We start from the raw sequence: 22,884 nt of genomic DNA, 5'->3' as shown, positions 1-22,884 counted from the left end.
CCTCTGGGTATCGAAAAATGAATGCCTATTTTTGCAATTTCAACATTGTTTGAAGCATTATCTGCATAGGGTTTCCCAGATTAAAAACAAAAAATAAGATAACAGTCCTACAGAATTAAATCAATGCTCCTAAAAAACTTTGAGAGGTCCACCACAGATTAGCTTGTTGTTTCTACTCTGTAGAAAGGTGCAAAAGGCCTATGGCCCAGCAGAAAAATGATTAAGAATTTCTGAATGTGCCCCATCCAAGACAGACATGCTTCCTGGAAATGTATAGACTGAATACTGGAGTTGGACAAGTAGTAGACAATTAAAAGTGATGTTTTAAGACAGAAGGAGGCCAGCCTTAAAATCTAGGCACTAAATCAACTCTGTCTACAAATGAAATAAAGACAAGCAGCTTTCTTTGCAAGAAAAAGGTGCGGATGAGACACTTTGTCCCTCCTTCAGAGAGGTATTTATGTGCATAAGCGAGGCAAAATGTGCAAGGCAGCCAGGCTGGCCAGGCTGACTAGACCAACCCTCACCAGTGAGACATTTAAGATTAGCAGCCAATGTTTTCAATTTTAGCAGTTTCCTAGCATCTTGCTGCAAATATGCATCAACTTTGTGCTGCAGTGGTTCTCTGTTGTCTATTAATGAAACACTTGATGCTGCTTATTGTTCATCTGCACTCATGGGAATTGTGAAGACCTGGGTATGTCTTCCACAACTGAATGCAAGAAGGATATGCATATGAGTAGAGCAGAAAGCAAAGGGTTATAGTATTCAGACAAAATATCTGCAATGACATCCCTGACAATCGCTGTTCCCACTGTCCTCAGTCTGTGAAGTCCACTATGTTGTCTGTGAAGGGGAAAAAGATGCTACTAGGATAATTTCTTTTGCTTCTGCTTGTGGGCTTGAACACAGAGTAGACAGGTAGCCCTTAGTAAACCTTTTTCTTCCCTTTGTGATTTTGTTCTTTAAGAAAAGGAAGAAACCTGAATGTTGAAGGTGGAATTTCCTCTTGACTAGCACAGTTAGCAATAAAGTACAAGGAAGGGGGCTAAGAGAGAAGAGTGGTGGGAAGGTAGAAGTGAGTTAGAGCAGAAGATAATACTCCAGACAGGACAGTTAATCTGCTTTCAGAACCTAATAATACATACATGTATGTGTATGTGTATTTTAGTTCAAGATGAGATATAGAAGGTGGGAAAGACCAGGAGAGGGTTAGGGCATGGCAAATATTTTCTAAGCTAACTTTTCTATCAGAGAAATTTAATTTTTTGACTCTTCAGGAATAAGTTAATTTCTCCACATTTTTTTTAGAAAAATTACAGCAGGTTTTTTTTATTATTATTATTTCTGTGTTATAACATTAAAACAAGTAGAAAAAATAATAAAAATAATAAATTGTCAATTGATGAAGCACAAAACATTATGTAATTTCTCAAGCAATTTCTGAATTTTAATTCTTCATGCTAACATGGAAAGAAAAGCAGGGAGCTTTTTTGAACAAATACACTTTCAACAACATAAAATGGATCCTCCACACAGTTTGATACACAACAAATGGCTGTAGGGAGACATTGCAAAACCTCAAGAACGAGGAAAGAAAAGCAGAAGACAAGAAAAAACTCCTGTTGCAGCCCAGCAAGTTTTTGACTTTCTGCATGAGTAGATATGCAAGCTCTGTTCTCCTGACCTACCTGCAGAGTCCTTACCTGCTGCTGCTGAAGGGTACTCTCCATTTATTATCGTCACTTATCTCTCTCAAAAGTTCCTTATCAAAGGACACACATTCTCAGAGTTACTTTTTTCATTATGTATCTGCTCATTTTACTGTTAAGAAATGTCTATGTGAGAGAATGTTTTGCAGTTCTGAAGGCTTCTTCAGTGTTTTGTATGAACTGTATGAACATACCCTTTGCACAGAGCACATCATATACTTATGTGTAGGTATTTGAGATGTGTTTTAATTTAGGTGACTTTGAGAAATGGGATGGAATATCCTTCACTAACAGGAAACTCTGATCCTGTTTTATATACATCACTGTCATCCATAACTCACATCAGAAAGAACAGAAAACACCTCCTGTTCTAGATCATCTTATTGTCTGTGCTTTTTCCCTTTCAAAAGGGTATCTTGAAAAAGAACTATGTAATCTCAGGTGTTTCTGCCTCTAAATAAATCACACTTAGTGTTGGTACCATAAGGTCACCTTTTCAGTCTCACGCAGCGCTGCTTACTTTGCCACATTAACAATGCTCTGTCTCTTTTCCTACTCAGTAAGCCAGGCTGATTGTTACGTGTCGTTGTGGTTGCCTACTGCAACAATTGAGAAGTCCCGCACCAAAACCATAAGAAACTCCAATGACCCAGTGTGGAATGAAACCTTCTACTTCAGGATCCAGAGCCAGGTCAAGGTAAGGAGACGGAGTTGTCTGCTTGAAGCATACTGAAGATGTTTGTGTATGGTGGGTCCTATCTATCCCATGAACCATGCCCAGGAATTGTTTAAGATACAGTATAAGATAAGGGACTGTTCAAATTGTTGATCATTAAAGATGGCTGAGTGCCCATGCCTGGAAACCTTTGATGGTGCTGTTTAAATTGCTTAGAGAGGCATAACCACAGGGTTCAGAGTTAAATTAGTACAGCAAACCTTAGACGTTAAATAAGCAGTAGTGATTCTATAGAGTTTGTTGGAAATGATGTAAACAAGCAGAGGTCTCAGAATTCAGATTTTTTGTAGAACTTCATCCCCACATGGCCTTTTCTTGCAACTAATACACTGTGAAGGGAAAATTCATATCATGCTAAAGCTCGGTGGAACTCATTTGTGCATTAGATCCTACTAATGCACGTATAAGACAAAGGTTTGGTGTGTAACTGGTTTGCCATGCATCTTATGTGCTACTGAACAGTGTGGAAGTGCAACAGCAGAGAGCACCTGCTTCTGAGATTTCTCCCTAGTATATTTTCTGCAAAATGGATAAGTAAGCTTATCCATCTAAACCCTGGTTTACTGAATGTGAACTTGTGGGCAAATACAGCTTCTCCTGTGTCTTGGAAGCACAGTGTCTGTGCCTCATGGACATGCTACACCACACTCCTGGTGTCTCTCACCTACCCAGGCAGCTTTATGGACCACATTGAATGAATTAAACGCTGTTCTTTGCTGTTTGAGACCCTATTGGCCTATCCCTGGTGGGACTGTGTTGGAAGCACAGTGTTTGTATTTTCAAGTGCCGATCTACAAAAACTGGCTCTTACGGGAGTATAACATGATGAAAAAATATTTTTTATTCAAGATGTTTTCAGTCTGCATAGCCTTATACAATGTGTATGAATGCTAGCCTAGTGTTACCAGAGGGACAGGGACCGAGCACTTTTTTCAAGTTTTAGGCAAACTAGAGACTCTTACCAGTCAGTGTAAGGTAGATAGAAAATCTGGGAGCTGAATAAGCTGTCATGTAGATATAGCAAATATATTACTCATGTTGGGGCAATTAAGCTGAAATGGGGAAGAATTCATATTCAAATTATAGCATGTTTCTCCCAAGAAAGATGATACTTAATTCCTCAACTTTTGTTCCTACGCACATTCCCAATATTCCTAGAGCCAGTGATGTCCAGACTTTAGAAACTCTAAAACCCCTCTCCTTCTCTTTCCAGAATGTGCTGGAGCTGACAGTGTATGACGAGGATTTTGCTACTCCAGATGACCACCTCCTCTGTGCGCTCTTTGATACTGCTAAACTTCCAATTGATAGAATAGTGCTCCTGTATTTTAAGCCCAGCTCAACGGTGAGACTGTGAGATCAATGCCTGCATGATCGGGCAGAATGGAGTGTAGAGGGCACACTTACCTAAGTTTTCAAGCCTTATCTATAAATTGTAATGTATTTCTGTTTCCTGGTTTATGTGTTGCATTGCTTTGCCCTACTTCCGTGTCTCTGGCAAACCATATTGCAGCTCTTCTCTGTGGTATCTTCCATGAAGAAGTCCTTTTTGGCTACAGCTACTTGTCGGCATTAGTTAATATTCTTGGCACAGCATCCTTGTTTTATTTCCTCTGAATGAACTCAGGGAGTGTTGCACTAATTTGTCACTGATCTAGCAGCTATGTGACTCCATCATTTAAATCAGGTAGGGGTTTAAAATACAGCAACCAAGAAACTAGTGGGGAATTATACAATGATTCCAAAATCTTGGGGTGAGATTTCTGAATCCACTGTGGTTCACTTGCCCCAATAAGGGGTACTTTAATTGCCATTCAAAATATAAATACAAAAAATGTAGTCATAAATCTGGATTGGAGAACCCGTCCTTGTAGTATTTTTATAAATTGGTAAAGAATATATAACTGAAACAGTGTGATATGTGGGGGAGAGATCTATCTAACTGTGCTATCTCTGAACAATACCAAGGCTGCACAGCTGCTGCAGACTGAACAATCTGTAAAGATTTTTTTTCCAGGTAATTCATAGCCACTGCTGTCTGCTCCTTTGATTGCATCTCCTTTCACATCAAAAGCATGCCAGGCAGGAAATCTGAAGGTGCCCCTGTGTGTACCTCAGCAATGTCCTCTGCTGTGCGCTGCAATGTTAACTCAGCCAGTGATAAGTACTAGTGGATTGTGATTAGTGCTGGTTTGTGGCTGTGAATGACAGATTTACCCATCCATAAAATGGGAAAAAGAGTCTTGATTCTCTTTGAGATCTATGGATAAGATCAGTGAAATATCCTGCAACTTCTTGCTGCCATGGGCAGATTGATTCTGGTAACTAAACTAGGTCACTCACCTACCTCATACTTATCAACACTGCCTTACTGTGTGTTGCACAACTGTGACTGAATCACTCAGTAACACCAGTCTCTGTTTACTACATTAACACGATGGTGGAAAGTGCCTTTAACTTTCAAGCTAATAGCAAGGACAGGTCATTGTGGAGGAACAATGACAGGAACAGGTAGGGGAAAAAGGCTGAATTGAGACAACAGAGCAAGTTGCAAATTCTTTTACTGGAGCAACTTCACAGTATGAGATTAAAATACAGGTTGTTTTGATGTATCTTGTAGCAGGAAGATGGTGAAAAAAGAATTGTTAAACTATCTGGTATGAAATGGTTGTTTCAGACCTTCCAGTCTGGTATGTTTATCACAGGCTGTATATTGTATCCAATTACTTCAGTATTGCGTACTGGAGACCCAGTTTTAGACAAGGGAAAAAGCATTACATAGCTACTTCATTTAATTTCTTGTTCTTGTTTCCAGGCCAAGGAGGAGCTAGAGGTTGAATTCAAACTGGAAGCCATGTAAGTGATTGGCTGATTCTTTAAAGAATGAAAAAATCATTAAATGCTAAAACACAGAAACAGCACTAGAAGCCTCACTTTGTGGGATTTCTGTTAAAAAGTGCCAGATTTTTCTTCATTGCTGCAGCCTGCACTGGAGTGAAACACCTGGCTGATCCCACCTTCCAGCTTGTTCTGTATGTAGCTGCTTTCAAAATGCATCTCCCAGCATTGTCTCTTCCATCCCCAACATCAGGCTGTCTTTTGTGGGAAGTTTCAGAAGACTTTCCAAGTGCATGTGCATAAGCTTGTGTGTGCATGCATGTCTATCCATCTTTTCATGCCTGTTTTTGTATCTGCACTGGACAGACTTCTGATGCTGGTTAGGTTTCCTTTGTATCTCAGCCTCCTTTGATTTTTCCTACAAATTCTCTTTCTTCCCTTCTCAATACACCTTCAATATTTGATGCTCTAGTGCAGAGCTTTTCCTCCAGCATGATCTGTGTTTTTGTTATTTTTTTTTTTTATTTCTGTAATTCATATCCTCCTTCCCTTCAATTGTATTTGCATACAAGCAAATACATAGAGATGGCCTTCCCTACAAGGGTATGCTGGTTTATTAACGTTACCGATAAAAATATATGTACTCTATGTTCTAGTTACAGGAAGAATTTGACTGCCTAGCTGCAGTTTCCATTTTCATTTTTCATGAGATTGCTCTGCAAAAAAGTAGCCATGATGCAAATCACTCATCTTTGGTATTGGGGCAAGTCCCTTCAGAGCAGTGCTCAGTTCAAGCAAGTGTGGGAAGGAGCTTCTTGTGTAGTTGCTGGGGTCCCTCAGGCAGTCATCCTTCTAAATGGGGGAAAAGAGCAATGCCATGGACAAAGATAAGTGGGCATACGTTTGATCTAAAAATCCATGTTTTTCTTTTTCTTATCCAAGGTCTGGTCCTCATGAAATCATTGCTACCAATGGAGTCATAGTGGTATGTCTTTTTCCTAAGAATTTTTTCTGTAACTATTTCCTTAATACAGAGGAGAAGGAAAAGTGCAGTTAGAGAAACTGTGAACTATAAGATACACAGTATGCCAATTCTTTCTCTTTCACTTGTATCCTATTGTTTTCTGTTTGTTCTCTATTTCAAGATCCCTCTCTTCCCTTCCTCTGGTATGAGTACTGCTTCAAAAATGCACTGCTCTTTATCAAAGCGCAGTCATATGACTGTGAAGCCACTTGCTGATAACCTAACCAGCTCTTTTCCCCCATGGGAGATGAGTCATGCCTGGTGGGTAAGCTCAGCACTAAATAATTAGATTGTGTGAAAGAGAAAAAAATGCCATAAAACAGAACAAACAACAACAACAAACCAACCAAACAAACAAAAAATCCACACCATTAATAGCAATGCTTTTTCAGAAAATGCTTTCTGTTACTGACTCAAGATCTCTCAGCACCACATCTTTTATTTATGGTTTTCCCCATGTAATCTTTTGTACACATGCTAGTATCCTGAAAATGCTCCAGATGTTCTTCTTTGATACCTTCCTCTTTCTTACTGTGCCAAATCATTTTCACTAGAGGATGCTCTACAAGTCTCTCCAAAGCTTTTCCCTCTTTTTAGAGGCTACTAGACAGAAGTCCAGAAAAGACAGGTGATTAGACACTTCAGGCAATTAGACTTTCCTAAAAGCAAACTGATTGACAGCTCTCATTAACAGATGATCTTTCTCACTTATTCTCTGTCTTTTACAGTGTCGTGAACTTTGTTGCTTAGAAGTTGAAGTGAATGAGAAGGAGCAGAAAAAATCAAGTAAGGTTATTACTTTAGTATCTATTTAAAAATAACCACATGCCTACCTGATGAGAGGATGCCTCTGTCCTGTAATGAATAGTGAAACAAATAGTATTTGCATTATTCAGTGTGATTAACACCAAGCAAATCCATTAGGTTGTTATAATCCTCAGTGACTGCATCTCACACTCCCTTAGGTATACACCAATAAGGCCTATTAGAACTGACAAAGTTGATATCCTGGTTGTACCTATCAGGAAGACTATTCAGAGTCCACTTTTTAAGAAAATAGTCCCAGCACTTTTTGCACTCCTTTCAGAATGTATTCCATTAGACAAAGCTGTGGTCTGATCTCTATACCTCTGCTGTCTGCCTTTAATCAAGACTGCACAACTTACCAGTTAAATCATACTGATGTTACTCATGTGCTTTGTTTGCTTTTTTAGAGAAAGAGCTTTCCCTTACTGTGAAAGGTTCCTTTGAAGGGACACAGGATATCATACTGGGCCCTGATGGAGTGGTCAGCCCATCAGGTCCCACCAAGTTCCACTACATCAAGTATGCAGAGCCAACGCTGGACGTCATGTTGCCAAAGAAGAGGCGCTACCACCCTGTATGTTGGAAATAGCCTTAATATTGAACTGGCCATGAGTCACATTCTAGGAGGTGGGAGGAGGCAAAGAGGGGTAAACCCATGACTGTTTTGGTCCTAAAGCATGTTGTTTTCCCAGTGGACCTGTAGGTTCAGTACAGAAACAGGCTCCCCAGTGCTGATGCTCAATTCGCTGCCCATGGGAAGGAAAACGACAATTGCAGAGGTGAGCATCACTTCCAAGAACAAATGGTTGCTCAAGTAGAAATCATTCTTTCTGTGAGCCCCCCATAATACTGGTCCGCTGGAGTCCCTGTAGATATCTGCTCAGAAGGTTAGAAATATTATGAATTTTTCTCAGACCTTGAACAAACAGGAGCTCTGTTTCTCTGGTTGTTTTCTCCATGGAAGCAGGTTGTCTCTCCTTTGGTCTCCATTACATGTGATAAGCAGTAGATGCAGCAACTTGCAAGAATGCCAGAAAATATGATTCTTTCACTTCACAGGATTTCTCCCTGTTTACCCCAAGACTCATGCTTTTACTTAGTGTCCAGATAGAAATTTGCCCCTTGGACACAAATTAGGAAATAGTCTATAAATATGCCTTCAGTAGACCATGTACTTCAAAGGACTGTATATAAAAAGTATATATAAAAAAAAATAAAATAAAAAAAAAAACACACACACAAAACAAAACATTATATATAGTGTCAGAATTTTCAATAATATGATAATATTGCTCAAAATAAACATGTATAATTTTGACTGAAATGAACAGAAGAAAATATTAAGAAATAGAAATAAGAAATATAGTAAGAAATAGATCCTCTCTTATAAAATAATGTGTTTCCTCTAAGGAACACCTACATATATCCATATTATGTGGGAAAGTCTCATCCAAATACTAACTGTTAGGCTGTGAAGAAGTCAAACTTCAGATTTTAGTGCCATAAAAACATCCCCTCAGAATGGAACACCTTTTGTCAGTTAATCAACAATATGAAGGTTGTAATAAGGATTTTAAGGCAGGGTGAAATCTTGGCAGTAGTGAGTGCAGAACTGCAGTCTCTTCACTGCAGGACTGGGCAGGATGTCAAAGATTTGCTGTTTGTTACAGCATAAAGAATGGGAAGCACACAACAGTGGTATTTCAGGATGCTGCAAAAAGCTCTTGAATAACACACAAAATGGGACCTACTACATGAGCATCGTGATCCTTTGCACCAAGATTTTTAATGTTTGTTTTTTTTTGTGGCCTGGAAGAATTTGGGATCTGTGTGTAGGAATGTTCCACTGAGGATAAATGAATGAGTATGGGAGTATATATCTTAGACATACAACTTTATCGTTGTCAGACATTGTTGGGGTAGCTCTGACCCCAAGAGAGAATGAGAAAAAAATAAAAGGAAAAATAAAATAAAAATATACTATTCTTGTTTTTCAGGAGAAAAGATTTGATTTGAATGTGAAAGCAGAAAGATGGTAAGGGATCTTCTGTTCCTAAAGGTTTGAGCTGTTGATTTTCACTTTGTTTTAAGCTCATGGAAATGACACAAGCAGACATCCTCAGTGTGAAAACTAGAATGTACTTTTAAGAAAACATAAAACACACATGTAGTATATAATTAGTTTTAGGAGACTTTGACTTTTATAAATAAATGTTGATTAACATGTATTTATTTTAGCATTATTACTTAGTCTCTGACCACAGATTGTTTTTGATCAATTTCCATCTCTGAAATTCAGAAAAAGAACAAAATTCAATAACGCAAACAAAAAACAGAATTTTAAACTTGATCAGAAATTATGAATAACAATAAATTATAAACATTGTTTTCCTAATTGTTGGTATTCAGTAACAGTGAAACTTGTATTCTGTAAAGTCCTGCTACTCTGTATATTGAGCAGAAACTAAGGTAGACGATCAGGCTAGTGATTTGACTTCTATAGACACGCTCATTAATACCCAGCAGTAAACATGACGTTTCATTTTATCCATAGCTATATGTAACACACAGTTGGTCTTTTCATTTTTCATTTTGTGCCTGTCTATGAAATAAAAGAGAAAGATAATTTAATTTTGAATTAAAAAATAATTTCCTATCATTTCATTCAGAAAGGCAAGTAGTCAATGACAAGAAAAACGGTGTTACTCCAGGACAGGAAAAAAAAATCCATATATTTATTTCACATTCTGACAACTTTAAAAGTGTTTTGTTTATATCCTGATATCCAATAGAAACAAACTTTTGCAGCTCCACCTAACTTAGTTCTCTTTGTGTGTGCTCAATTTACAAATATAGTTGTAATCATCTGGCTGGTTTTATCTAAATCTGATGGAGGAAAAATCTCATAAATAAATTTCATTACTAGTTTCAGTTAAATTATGGACTTAGTAGAAGAGAAAAGTTCTGTCACTGAAAGTAAGATCAAAATCCTGTTATTTTACGGTCTCTGTCCATGGCTAGCTAGCCAGCCAGAAAGTCCATAGGTAGCTCTGGCCTTGATACACTATGGCAGGTCTCTTGCCCATTGCTGAAATCTTGTAGGACAGGAGTCAGGTTAGTGAGCAGAAGAGCATAAATGCTCAAACAGGGGAATATATTAAAACAGTGACTTATTAGGAATGACTTATTAAATTTCAGATTTGATGACAATAAATCTTTTATCAGAAGAACATTGTGCTTTCTGATTTTTGGGTAAAGCTTGCCATGAAATACAGGTGGCAGCACTGACCCGTGAGACACCTTGTGCAAGTGCAGACAGACCAGAACAGCAGGGTTGAGATCCTGCCGCACTAAATTCGGTGACAAATCTCCATCCATCCAGTGGCTGGATGTCACCAAGGTCATCCTTCCAGAGACGGCAGGGCAGGGTTACCTGGCCACCTGCACCTCATAGATAGTTGTTTTTTGTTTTGTTTTGTTTTGTTTTGTTTTGTTTTGTTGTTTGTTTTTTTTTTTTTTTTTTTCCTGCAGTCATGCTCACCACTAGAGGGGGATGCATTCCCACTTGAGTTGCTCAAAATGGGACACTTCCTTCAAGTTGGAAATGCCAACATTTGAAAATTTTATTTTAGATTTAGAATGAGAAAACATACGTTGGAATAAAAGTAGATGTCACAGAAGTACATGTCATAAAAGTACATATCAGTACACTTACTTCGGAACGTTTGCACAGATTTTTGAAATTTGTGGTCCTTTTAGTTTTCAAATATTCATTTGAATATTTTGTTTTATTTTAAATTGCTGTGCCTTATTTCTTCATTAGTTATTACTAATGGGATATAATGCTACCGGTTAAGCTTACTTGAAATATGTTTTTATACTTTTAAAAATAGTGAGAATATTCTCTTTCTCCTGTCACATTGCATAACCCTGTGTGAAGGGAAGGGCACTGTAGAGAATCTTTGGTCTAAATCCTAAGATTGGTCTGTATGTGTTAACATGTGAAATATATATCTGTTTTTACCTTAGTAATTGCTCGTGCCGCCAAGATCTGGACATGCGCTTTGGGTTTGACTTATGTTCAGATGAGATGGCTTTCCTGTACAAAAGGAAGAAATATGTAGCAAGTGCCATGAAAAATGTTTTTCACCTACAACAGGATCTGCAGGATCATGAAGTATGTTGGGGTGGGTGCAGGGGGGGAAGGAGGGGAATTTGCATTGCTAGTGCCTTTGTGTTCCTTTCTAGATAAGTGGTCAACAAAACAGGCTGCATGTGTTTGTTGTTTTCTGCATGTGCCTTTTGCTGCCAAGTTCTGTTATTTTGAGAAACACTGGTTGCAGTAGTCGTATCCTATACAACTCCCAAATTTGAAATTTGTCAGATCTGCGGTGCATTCATTCCTTCCATCCTATTCTATAGCTGGCTTTGTTCAGAAATACAGTGTTCATGTTAAATACATCACATAACAAAGATTTATTCTATTGTTCAAACTTCATCATTTTGTGAGAATTTAGAATAAGCATTTCCATTGAATGCATTTTATAATATCTTTTATTGCAATTTTTAAATTCCTCAAAGTAAATATCCTGTGTTTTAAAGGAACTTCATGATACTGATGAGTAACAACATTGATGAAGGTAGTTTAGCAACACTGTGTGAACTGGGTGTATTTCTTGGTGGGGCTGGCATGTGAATTTTTGAACAGCAGTAGTAGGTGCATGATATAGAACAAAGTGGCAAAGGAATGGAAAATATAGAGAAAATATATTGTTGCCTCCACGGAAGGGTTTTATCTTGTTCCTCTGAGTCCTCACTTTCCCTAAACTAGAGATGACCAAAAACACAGGTTTGGGTTAATCTCTAATCCCTTGTTTATCCAAAGGGAAGCAGCAGTAGTAGTCGTTGCCATTTTGGAGCCTTTCCTTCCTGAAAGAAACCTGCACCATGATATCAGGACCCAGGCTGGGTACAGTGGCCAGACCCCATGGCAGTCCATTGAGTGCCATCAGTGTAAATGTCCCATCTTTCTCTGTCCGACAGGTCCCTGTTGTAGCTATCATCACGACAGGTGGTGGGCTGAAGTCAATGACAGGACTATATGGCAGTCTCATGGGACTCAAGAAATTAAATCTCCTGGATTGTGTAACATACATCAGTGGGCTGTCTGGCACCACGTGGTAAGGACAGTTTGTGCAGGGCAATGGACTAAGCTCTTTGGGGGTGATGCTCCTGCAGGGATGTACCATCATAGGGTTGCTGGAAACTGCCAAGGAGTCTGCTACACATAATCAGTACCTCCTCCAAAAATAATGGTTTAGTCTTTTTTTCATCTTAAAACAATTTTTAGGCCCTCGGAGGATACAGAAAAAAAGAGACAGCTGCTGATGTGAACTGATTTATGATTCCTGAAAACAAGCAAAAATAATTATAATTTTCTGCCTAATTTTTGCTTCAAGTTTATATCTGGCAATTGTTTTGCTAATGGTGCTGCCAAGTTTGTTTTTTAAAAAAAAAAAAATTAAAAAATGTTAATAAGTGTGTGCCATATCTTTCAGGGCCATCTCTAAAAGAACCATAGAAAATTTGGAGAGCTCAATCTGCTGAATGTAACAGCAAAAATAAAGCTGTATGAACATAAATGAATACCTAAAATTCAGAAAATTTGAACTCTTCTTTTGCTCCTTTTAGTTTTTGTTTTCTGTGTTGTCTTTCTCCAGGACTATGGCCAATTTATACAGAGATGCCTACTGGTCTCAGAAGGATCTTGACTCGCATATTGCTGAAGCACAGAAACAAGCAACCAAATGTAAGATGGGCTGCTTTTCTATGGATCGCATGAAGTATTACAATAAGCAGCTATGTCAGCGGAAAGAAGAAGGATACAGGACATCATTTATAGATCTTTGGGGACTCATGATTGAATACTTACTAAATGATGGGGTATGATGTCTATCCCTTTTCTTAGAGAACAACATTTTATTTTATTTTATTTTATTTTATTTTATTTTATTTTATTTTATTTTATTTTTATTTTTTATTTTTTATTTTTTATTTTATTTTTTATTTTTTATTATTTTATTTTATTTTTTATTTTTTATTTTAATAAATAGAGAGAAAATTAGCCTGTCAGTTCAGAGGACTTACCTCAAAACAGAGTGGAGTTGTCCATGTCAACAAATGCTCAAATTTTTTTTATTTTCTTCAGTAGTCTGCCTAAGGAGAAATGCATCCTACATATCAATAAATTAGGTTGTGAATGCAGCCACTTGGAAAGTGCCATTAGACTCTGACTGGTGTTGAAATAAAATCAGAGGTGATCTCAGGCAAGCCTGCCTGAAGTGCAGATTACCCATACAGAAAGATTTTGAGATGTATCGTTTCCACCTCTCCTCACAAAACCATTTTTCTTCAAAACCAGAAAGACCCCCACAAACTTTCAGAGCAGAGAGAAGCACTGTGTGATGGCCAGAACCCACTGCCCATCTATGTGTCAGTCTGCGTCCGGGACAACTACAGCACTCAGGATTTCAAAGGTAAGGATGATGTTTCCGATCCCATGGGGTTAAAACGGGCAACATGATTCCTATGATTTGATTTGCTCTTCTCTGTTTGCTAACACTTAGAGACAACAGCCCCGGTCTGTTTGCCAATGTCCAGTGATATTTTAAATATGAAGAAAAACCAGTTAGTTATGACAAAGATTGGGAAAGCAGCTGATCTACTCCCAACTTTGTCTTTTTCTTCGCTTGTTTTTATGTTTGTTTTGTTGTTGTTGTTGTTGTTGTTGTTGGTTGGTTGTTTTGTTTTGTGAGGAGAAGAAAATCAGATTAAATTTTCATGTTTAAGGTGAAAAAAAATGATTCACTTCTGAAGAGAAAGGAAATTATAGTCTATGATCCTTCTGTACCAGACTTTGCTTGCACTGCAGTTATATCAGACAATAGCATCTTATTTGTAGAGGACATCTGAGAAGGTCGATGACTAGTTCTGTCTTCCTTACTACAATACATAAAGAGCATAACTGGTCATTTAAAGCAAAACCATTCTTGAAGAGTTGGGTACCTGTCTTAGTACATACCTGAATTATTCAAGGGAGAGAAATGTATCCTATTCTGTTAACTGTCTTGGTAACTGTGGAGGTACTTTCACTGTGGTATATGCAAGGGCATCATGACTGGTGCAAGCATGTGAGGTGTTTTAGAGCTGGAGCCTTGCCACATGCCCCATATGTGCCCTGTCCCACTGGCACCACCGTCACTGGCCAGACTGCTCATACCTTCTTGCGACTGAGGAAACCCCATTGCCACCATGTCTGAGCTCAGCTGCCTGGTTTGGAAGGTGGTTGTTCATAAGCAAGGCTTTGCAAAGACAGCAGAGAAAACAGAAGTCAGGCTGGGTTTTGTCCTAGCAGCGTCATACCAAGCAGAGAGACTGGAAGAGCTCACATTGTACCTTTGTGGCTGTATTGCAGAGTGGGTAGAGTTCACCCCTTACGAGGTGGGGTTGCTGAAGTACGGTGCGTTCATCCCTGCAGAGAATTTTGGAAGTGAGTTCTTCATGGGACGCATGTTAAAAAAACTCCCTGAATCCCGGATCTGCTATCTTCAAGGTGATATATTGCATTGTCCTGGCACAGAGGCACTTGGGGGATGGAAACTGAAGATGTGGAGGAGTGTGTCCAATGCTGTTAACCAGACTGTGGATGTTTCTGGTCAAACATACTTACTGCTGCTGTGCTATCACATGCTGGGAGATGGGGTTGTATTGTAGTTTATCCAAAAGACTACAGTAAAAGATCTCTCATCCTTTTTAAGTTTCTTATCACTGTCAAGGTATGCTTAATCTTTTAAACATTATCTTATAGATGAGATAGATGAAGCCCCTTAATTCTTCCATTGTAAGGCATGTTTCCCACTTCTTTTCTACTCTTCTGATTCCTTTCTGAATGCACTCCAATTTGTGAACATTTTGATGCTGCAGGAAACATGCAGCTGTGCTTCCACTGTGAAGTATAACTTCAGTCCAATGTAGGGAATCTAATCTGCTGAAAATGCAAGGTGTTTGGGGTTAAAGATGAAACCAGAAGCAAAAGGTGTCTGAATCCCTTTCATCAATGCCTGAGTTGTACTGATGGGTTGTATGAAAAAGCAATAAAGTTGCTTTGCCAAGGAGTTAGGATGGAGTAGTCAGAATCACAAACAAACCAACAGATGAACACATAGCAGTGCAAGTTTTTGGTTTCAGTCATCTCTTCTCACACTCTTGCTGCTTATAAGCTCCTCAGTTTCAGTACACATGATGTGGTATTAAATAGCCAGCAGCCCCAGGGGATATTGTTAAAATACTACCTCTCTGGTTGGCCCTTTTTACCTGGGCCACTACTGGGAAATTCATTTGCCAAATACTGTGTATGTATGCATTACCCAAGTTCTTATTTTGCTCCTTGAATGACTGGGTTTTGCTCCTAGGCCTCTCTCCCACTGTCATCTTCCTTTACTGTGCAGCAGAGCCATGAGAAAATTTAGATAAATTTAACAGCCCAAAAGTTCAGAAATACTTGAATTATGGGAAAAAAAAAAAAAAAAAAAAAGGAATCCAGAAGATCAAAAGAGAAGGAAAAAGGCAGTTTCTTCTTAAATCATATCCTTACATTCAGTAATTCCGTTTACAGGTATGTGGAGCAGTATATTTTCTGTGAACCTATTGCAAATCTGGGGACTGTCCCACAGTTCAGAAGACTTCTGGAAGAGATGGACCCAGGACAGAATAGATGAAGTTGGTGAGAAATTTTTAGACCTTCCATTTATGGTTACTTAGTCTTTTTGATGTCTTTTGACATCATCCTTTCACCTAGTTTGAAGACAGCAAACTTGGATCCTACTACAAGAAAGCGACTTCCCCTCACATCATAAAGCCTGAAAGGAAGGGAGTAATCAGAGAAATGCTGCTGTAATTATTAAAATGCTACCAACTGAAATTCTGTTTTTAAGAAGAAGCTTTACAGGGGTTACACATTTCACAGGAAATGTTTTGGCATTTCCCATTCTCACTCAGCCATACAGAACCAAGAATTGGTGGCAAAGAATAAAGTTATTTTTACTGCCTGTGCAGGGAATAAGCCTGAATATCAAATGGCTAATCAATATTTCCTGAATTTAGATTTTATTTCTCAGTACAGTAACTATTGCATTATTGCAGGATTCATTGTAGCACAAAAATAAACGAGGCCCAGAGGGTATTTTCTGAAGCAATACAGAAACCATAGTTTTATTGCTAAATCATTTAACATGATGGCAGCTATAATTACAGACATCCTTAAAACAAAGAAATATATCTGTGCAGTGAGAAAAACTGCCAAGTCTCTCCTGTTGCACTGTCAGCCAACTGGTCTGGCAAAGTAGGCTGTGATTTCGAGAAACCACACCCAGTGCCATTTCTGCTTTTCACCCACATATGCTTCCATGTAGACACCTTGGAAACTTCCTGTAGTTTCTAAATCTGTATGGATTTCTTAGGCCTTCCTGAAATGCTTTTATTCTCCTGGCTAAGCATGTGCTCATGTAGCTGTGGGTGATTATCTGGTAGAAGCTGTCCACCATTGATACAGACCCCATGGTGCCCTTTTGTTGCCCTTCTGACTGAGTGGGGTATGTGCTTCAGTCCCGTTTTCTCCATGCTTGCCTCTGTTTCATGGTATCTTCCCATGTGGATGTGCAACCTTCCTTCTGACTGGAAATTCTCTGAATTGCTTAGTTCCCTCAAAGTGTAGGTTTTCCAGAACTGAAGACTGCTTTTGATTAATTGTCTTTAGCCCAAAATTCAAGACCATATGCAGAGCTTTGTCTAGCAGCCACTCTTCTGCTCCAGAGTGTTAGTGAGCCATCTCAGAAGAAACCCCAAGATCTATTACACATCAGGCCAACCAGAGGTGAAATGAATTAATCAGTCATTCATCCTTGCTTCTCTCCTGCTCCAGATGAAGACCCAGTATTGCCTACAAGGCCTCATGAACTAAGGACTCGCATGTACACTCCTCCTGGGCCCCTGTCCAGTGCTCTTCGGGGTGCTTTAACTGACCGCTTTTCAGTTGCCCAGCATCACAATTTCCTGAGGGGCTATCAGCTGCATAACAACTACCTTGAGAATGAGCACTTCTGCCGATGGAAAGGTAATAGGAACACATATTTAATGTGTATCGTATCCAGGTGATTTTGGGGTTGAATTTAGGAAAGAAACCCAACAGACTTGAGATGGAAGAAAAAAAAAAAAACAAAAAAACCACACTCTTTCAAAAGTGCCTGTTGTTTGTTTGTTTGTTTGTTCGTTTGTTTGTTTCTGGATGGAGAGAAAAGACTAAGAGTTGTCAAATATTTAAGTTTGTTTTTAAATATTAGTGTATGTTTATGCGGTTTAGCTGAGATGTCTGTGGCCCAGACTGAGTGGGCAGACTTGCTGCTGACAGAACCAAATTTAAGGTAGGAAAGAGCAAAGAGAACATGGGAGACATCTTAATTCAGCAAGACTGTGCCTCTATCTTCAGATGCAACTGGAATATCACAGAATATATGATGTATGAGAGAAAGCCTGAAAGGAGTGGGGCTTTGTAGTCCAAAGGACAGTGGAACAAGGGGGAAGCATAAACCTATATGTAAAAAAGGACAAGGATATTTTGTACTTCATATCAATGATGGATGAAACATGAAACAATGTTTGAAATGAAGCTAGAAAGATTTAGTTTAAAGATCAGATACTGTTTATGGATGCTAATGAGTATGGCATATTACTGGAATAACTTGGTTGGAAGATCAATATAGAAGATTTTTAAGAACAATAATTTGGGTGGCATTTTGAAGTCCCTCCCATGCCTATATGACATTCCTGTATTATGACAATGAAATTAAACCAGGTCTGTGAGATGGTCAGATCCACCTTGCATTTTTTCTCCGTCAAAATACCAACATATCATTTCTTATATTCCATTTAGACACTGTGTTAGACTCACGTCCCAACCAGCTGATGCAAAATCCCAATCTCCTGGGTATGATAGATGCTGGATTTTTCATCAACACCAGCAGTCCACCACTTTTAAGGCCACAGAGGGAAGTGGATGTCATCATATATTTAAGTTATACTACTGGATCACATACAACGGTGAGGAGGATCTTGTTACAGTGTGTTGTCTCTCCTTTTGCTTGTCTGTAGCACCGAGAACTACTAGTTATTTCAATTGTTCAGTTTTTAATTACTGTATCCCCGTCTTCAAATGCTAGAGGAGGTTATTGATTTCTTTTTCAATGGAAGGAGAAATTAATCTGCTAAATTCTCTAAATCCTCATTTCAGACTCTTTGATGTCAGTCATTCCTTTAAATAGATCCCTCTTCAGATTATCTTGCTATTAGGAGCCATGGCTTAGAGAAGGACTATGGACATGGACATAGGAGCCATGGACACCAGAGAAGGACTTTTTGATGGAACTGTTCTTCCAGGGTTATGTTTTTGACTGTAATAATTCTTTCCTATTTCTTCCTGCTTCTCCTGGAATCTCTCTCACTGACTTATGAATGTACTGAATTATTCAAGAGGACATCAGCACAGTCTCTTCCAGAATGATGGGAAGAACCTCTAAAGATTTATGCTGTATTGGGCAGATTTCCAGATCCTGCACAGGAATATGCGTAAAAATAAGGAGCAATTTCTTTTAACTTAAAATAGAATACAAAAGGGGCTAAGTGGACAGTCAAGGGCAGATGTTATTTCTGGGCTGGGAAATAAGGTGTCACTAGGAAAATTAAATTACAGGCATCTTCCTGCAGAAATTCCAGTTTCTTAGAGATAAAACTAATTAGCTGTCTACAAAGCCTTCCAGAAAAAGAGTTTGGGTATTTACACCTCAAAAACTGAGTTTTGTTAGAAATTTAGTATTATTTATTATTTAGGCACTGTATAGCCTAGTACTTCAGAATTTCTCAGTAAAACACTAATCTAAAGGAACACTGCTATAATGCCTGCACAGACACTGATATAATTGCACATTCGATCTTTGTTATCTCCTGGCTTCTAAGCATGTAGTAAGATACCTTAAATGTTTTCTTACTGTGGCTCATTTTTCTGATTAATTCTATGCAATGGGATTTTTCACTTGCTAACACTACATGATTTTACTCTAAGCTTCTAACTTTTTATGTTTTTACAAAGCAGCATCCTGCATGAATTCTCTAACTCTGAAATTGTGTTTACAGCTTGTGATTAGTATTTTGGTTACAGTACGTGGTATTTCTGTGTATAGCAACCCTTCATAAGAAGGAACCCACTCTCTGGATTTAATCTCTAAACCTGAATGGTAAATAACTAGTTTTGGACTTCAGGACATCCAAGCTGAATTTTAATGCTGATCATATCTGTGGTACTCTAGTCTCTAGATAAGGCGTGCAAATACTACTCGGAGCAGAATATCCCATTCCCCAGAATTTCTTTGAGTGATGAAGATAAGAAAAATCTAAAGGAGTGCTATATCTTCCAAGATTCAGATATGCCAAGATGTCCCATTGTGATTTTTCTTCCACTTGTGAATGATACTTTCCGAGAGTACAAAGCACCTGGTAAGTTAAAAGTGGTGGCAAAATATTAAATAAACAACAACGCTACCCACTTCCCTGACTCAGAAAGAGCCTTATTTCCCTGCTGCTGGCTGTCTTTTCGGCTGGTTTCATCAGGGAGTGCTTTAGCTAATTAGATTTTCTTTCTCCATTCCAGTCAAAGTTGCTATGTCATCTTTGTGGCCCTAAAAGGTTAGACACATCCCTTGTCTTCTGCATGGTGTTTACCTTCACGTCACTCCCATTTGTAACATAAAGTGTTGCTAGCTAGTTAAAAGAAAAAATCATGGGAGAAGTATAGCCCCCTGCATTTGTTCTGTGCTGTCCAGGGATTTAATTCTACGTTTGAGGATGCACATTGTCAAGTGTGAGTGGTAGGGCACCTGGCTTTCAGGCTCAAATCCTGCAATGTCAAGATCAGTCTTCCCCCTCACCCCCAGTGTTATCCCTCACTTTTTCCTTTTGCCCTCATTGCTTCATGCACACAATGTGCCTTTGACTAGGAGTGGCCTTAAATGACTGAATTATTGGGGCATTTAAACACAGTGACTTCTCTCCTGGAGGAAAGCCCCCCTCTTGGGGGCTTGTTGCACACCTTGCTACAGCAACAACTTATTATTTTTCTCCAGGTGTCAAGCGCTGTTGCTCAGAGATGGAAGGAGGCCAACTTGATCTGACCAGTCGCTGTTCCCCCTACTGCATGTTCTCGGTCAGATATACTGATGAGAATTACCGCCGGCTGCTGAACCTCAGTGAATACAATATCCTGAATAACTCACAGATGATTATGCAGGCCTTGCAAACAGCAATGCAAAGAAGGCAAAACATGTGCTAATCACACATCTGATTGCCTGTGTCTTCTTGGTGGAGTTTTTCATGCTCTAGCACACAGGAAGAATGTAGCTTTTTGAACAGTGGCCATTCTGCGCTACAGAAAGAAACTGCCCCAGGTGGCTTAGTGTTTATTTTATTTTATTTTCATTCCCATGAAGTGGCTTCTTTAGGCAAAGACGTTGCCTGGAAAATCTTTACATATGTTTTATTCCCTAAATTAAGGTTGTCTGTAGAACACTCTTTACCTAAAATCCTTGCTATATTTTTAAAATGGTCTTATTTTAAGCCTAATTTATTACATATAGGAAAAACATTTTCTAACACCAAAGTGCTACAGTAATACAACCCAGCTAACAACTGACAGGCCACAAGAAGGGGGTATGGGTGTGAATGTCTGCTCCCTACAACTTTTCTTCATGGAACACAACATGCATCCAAACCTGGAAAAATGAAGAAAACCTGAGGCACGACTGGAAGCTGGAATCAGATCCCTGAGTTGACTCTATTTTGCAAGTATACTGAAGAGCAACTGAAGAGGTGGGAAATGTAGTAGGGACAAGTGTGTGCACACAGCCAGTCCTGTGAATCACGTTTATCTCCAGAGCAATCTTGGACTGTGTATGCACCACACATAGATTGGAAGGAGCAGTCTAGGAGGAAGTATTGTAGGAGTTTTCTTGTTTTGTTGTGTTTTGTTTTTCTCTCTCTTTCTTTTTTCCATTGCAAGATATCAATGGGGCACATCAGAATTTCCTTTGAATTTATGTCAGTTTTGATTGTGTTGATATAAAAAAGTCAAAATTTTATTTTGAATCTTTCAAAATAAAAAAAAAATGGGATTTTTTTCCCAGTTGAGTTAGTTCTCATACTGAACTTCTTTTCTTAAATGAAAAAGAAATATGTGTTTGAAATGAACATATTTAACTTCCACTAGAGCATAAAAAACAAACAACTTTGTTACGTAACTCAATGGAATTTGTTTAAATAGATTGGGACGTACCTTTTTTTCATATTCCCTTTTATGGAAAGTGTCTTTTCTGAACTCTTGAAAGTGCTGAGGGTGAGCTGTAAAAATTATAAATCTATAACAACCATTGCATTCCAGGAGCAAGTCAAATTGAAAATACACATTTATATTAATAAATTCTGTGTCTTGATGACAACTGAGAAAATTTGGGGAACTGGGGAAAAAAGTCTATTCAGTGAGAAAATCTATCAGCTAAACAAGTTACCTAGATGTAATAATCTGTGTCTGAAATAAACCAGGGAAAAATGCTTGGGTAAGTTGAAACATTTCATATTAATATTTTCCATAACATCTCTGTTTTGAAACATAAGTTCTTTTTAATAGATAGCCTACCTCGTAAGCCCAGGGAACCCAACCTGAAAATAACAAGCTTCATTTATAATCAAATAATGTGTTTGGCTTGGTGCAAAATGACTTTCTGAGGATTCCTATTTTGGCAAGGAAAAATGTCAAACTTATCTTTAAAAATGGGTTCAAAAATTACTTTTTCCAACGCTTTTGTCATTTAGGATGTCAAACAAAACTATTTTTTGTGCATATGTAGTGTGATTGCAAGCCTATAAATCAGAGTGTAAACATTAACATTTAAAACCCTTTGAGTTTTGAACTAATATACACTTATGCCAAGTTTTTTTGTTCTATTCTAGTTTCATGAGTCATAATCTAAAATACGGTGCTATATGCTCTGCATATAACCCTGGGAATTGCCTCCACTGGAACCTGAAGTCTCTGGTGTGAAAAAAATAAACACAAGTTTTGGCCATAAACTCACGTCACCTCCAGCTCTTAGGAAATGTTAGTTACATGCAAAAATGTTGTGTATACAATATTGGACAATAAAGTCTTGTTTGCAAAATGAAAATTCTGCCTTGCTCCACATATTCAGGCATTTTAGTAATATGCTTCAGGTTCACAATGAGTTCCTTGTTCTAGGAAAGCAAAACTGTTTTTAGAAAAGAGCATCAGTGTGTCCCAAATAATTGCCATGAGCATTGTGAGCAAAAGAATGTCTCAGAGACGACTGCAGGAGTACAAAGAGAGCTATGTCCCTCCCTCCTGCAAGGGATGTCTCTGATGTGGAACTGCAAATGCTATTTGTGAAAATGGAGGAGTGATTGCACCTTCCCCAAATGTCCTACCAGGCAGCCTCAGTCTTGTGTCACCTCTGCTGACATGCTTTCTGCTGGACATCCCAGTGTTTTTAGGACTACATGGTGCTCTACCAGGCTTCTCCTATTTGGTGTGCCTCATTTTCTGGGGGAAAGTGGGATGGCAGAGCCCTGCTGTCGGCCTCTGAGAGTTTTTT

General features: G+C 38.6%; 1 protein-coding gene across 3 annotated transcripts in view; it reads left to right on the top strand.

Moving 5' to 3' along the window:
- Positions 1-22,407, top strand: part of LOC137857454 (cytosolic phospholipase A2 epsilon-like) — a 36,792-nt gene extending 14,385 nt beyond the window's left edge. For all 3 annotated transcript variants that reach the window (XM_068683950.1, XM_068683949.1, XM_068683951.1), the window contains 18 exons: positions 2,273-2,409; positions 3,662-3,793; positions 5,264-5,304; positions 6,229-6,271; positions 7,039-7,096; positions 7,525-7,691; positions 7,810-7,896; positions 9,115-9,152; positions 11,147-11,294; positions 12,161-12,297; positions 12,838-13,060; positions 13,539-13,653; positions 14,592-14,729; positions 15,792-15,899; positions 17,097-17,288; positions 18,105-18,271; positions 19,534-19,720; positions 20,347-22,407. In XM_068683950.1, coding sequence (XP_068540051.1) covers positions 2,273-2,409; positions 3,662-3,793; positions 5,264-5,304; positions 6,229-6,271; positions 7,039-7,096; positions 7,525-7,691; positions 7,810-7,896; positions 9,115-9,152; positions 11,147-11,294; positions 12,161-12,297; positions 12,838-13,060; positions 13,539-13,653; positions 14,592-14,729; positions 15,792-15,899; positions 17,097-17,288; positions 18,105-18,271; positions 19,534-19,720; positions 20,347-20,552 — 2,324 coding nt within the window. In that variant the 3' untranslated portion in view covers positions 20,553-22,407. The remainder of the gene's footprint in view (positions 1-2,272; positions 2,410-3,661; positions 3,794-5,263; positions 5,305-6,228; positions 6,272-7,038; positions 7,097-7,524; positions 7,692-7,809; positions 7,897-9,114; positions 9,153-11,146; positions 11,295-12,160; positions 12,298-12,837; positions 13,061-13,538; positions 13,654-14,591; positions 14,730-15,791; positions 15,900-17,096; positions 17,289-18,104; positions 18,272-19,533; positions 19,721-20,346) is intronic.
- Positions 22,408-22,884: the final 477 nt, after the last annotated feature.

The sequence above is a fragment of the Anas acuta genome, chromosome 5 (assembly GCF_963932015.1).
Source record: "Anas acuta chromosome 5, bAnaAcu1.1, whole genome shotgun sequence".
Classification (NCBI taxonomy): Eukaryota; Metazoa; Chordata; class Aves; order Anseriformes; family Anatidae; genus Anas; species Anas acuta.
This window is presented reverse-complemented; position numbering and strand designations above follow the sequence as displayed.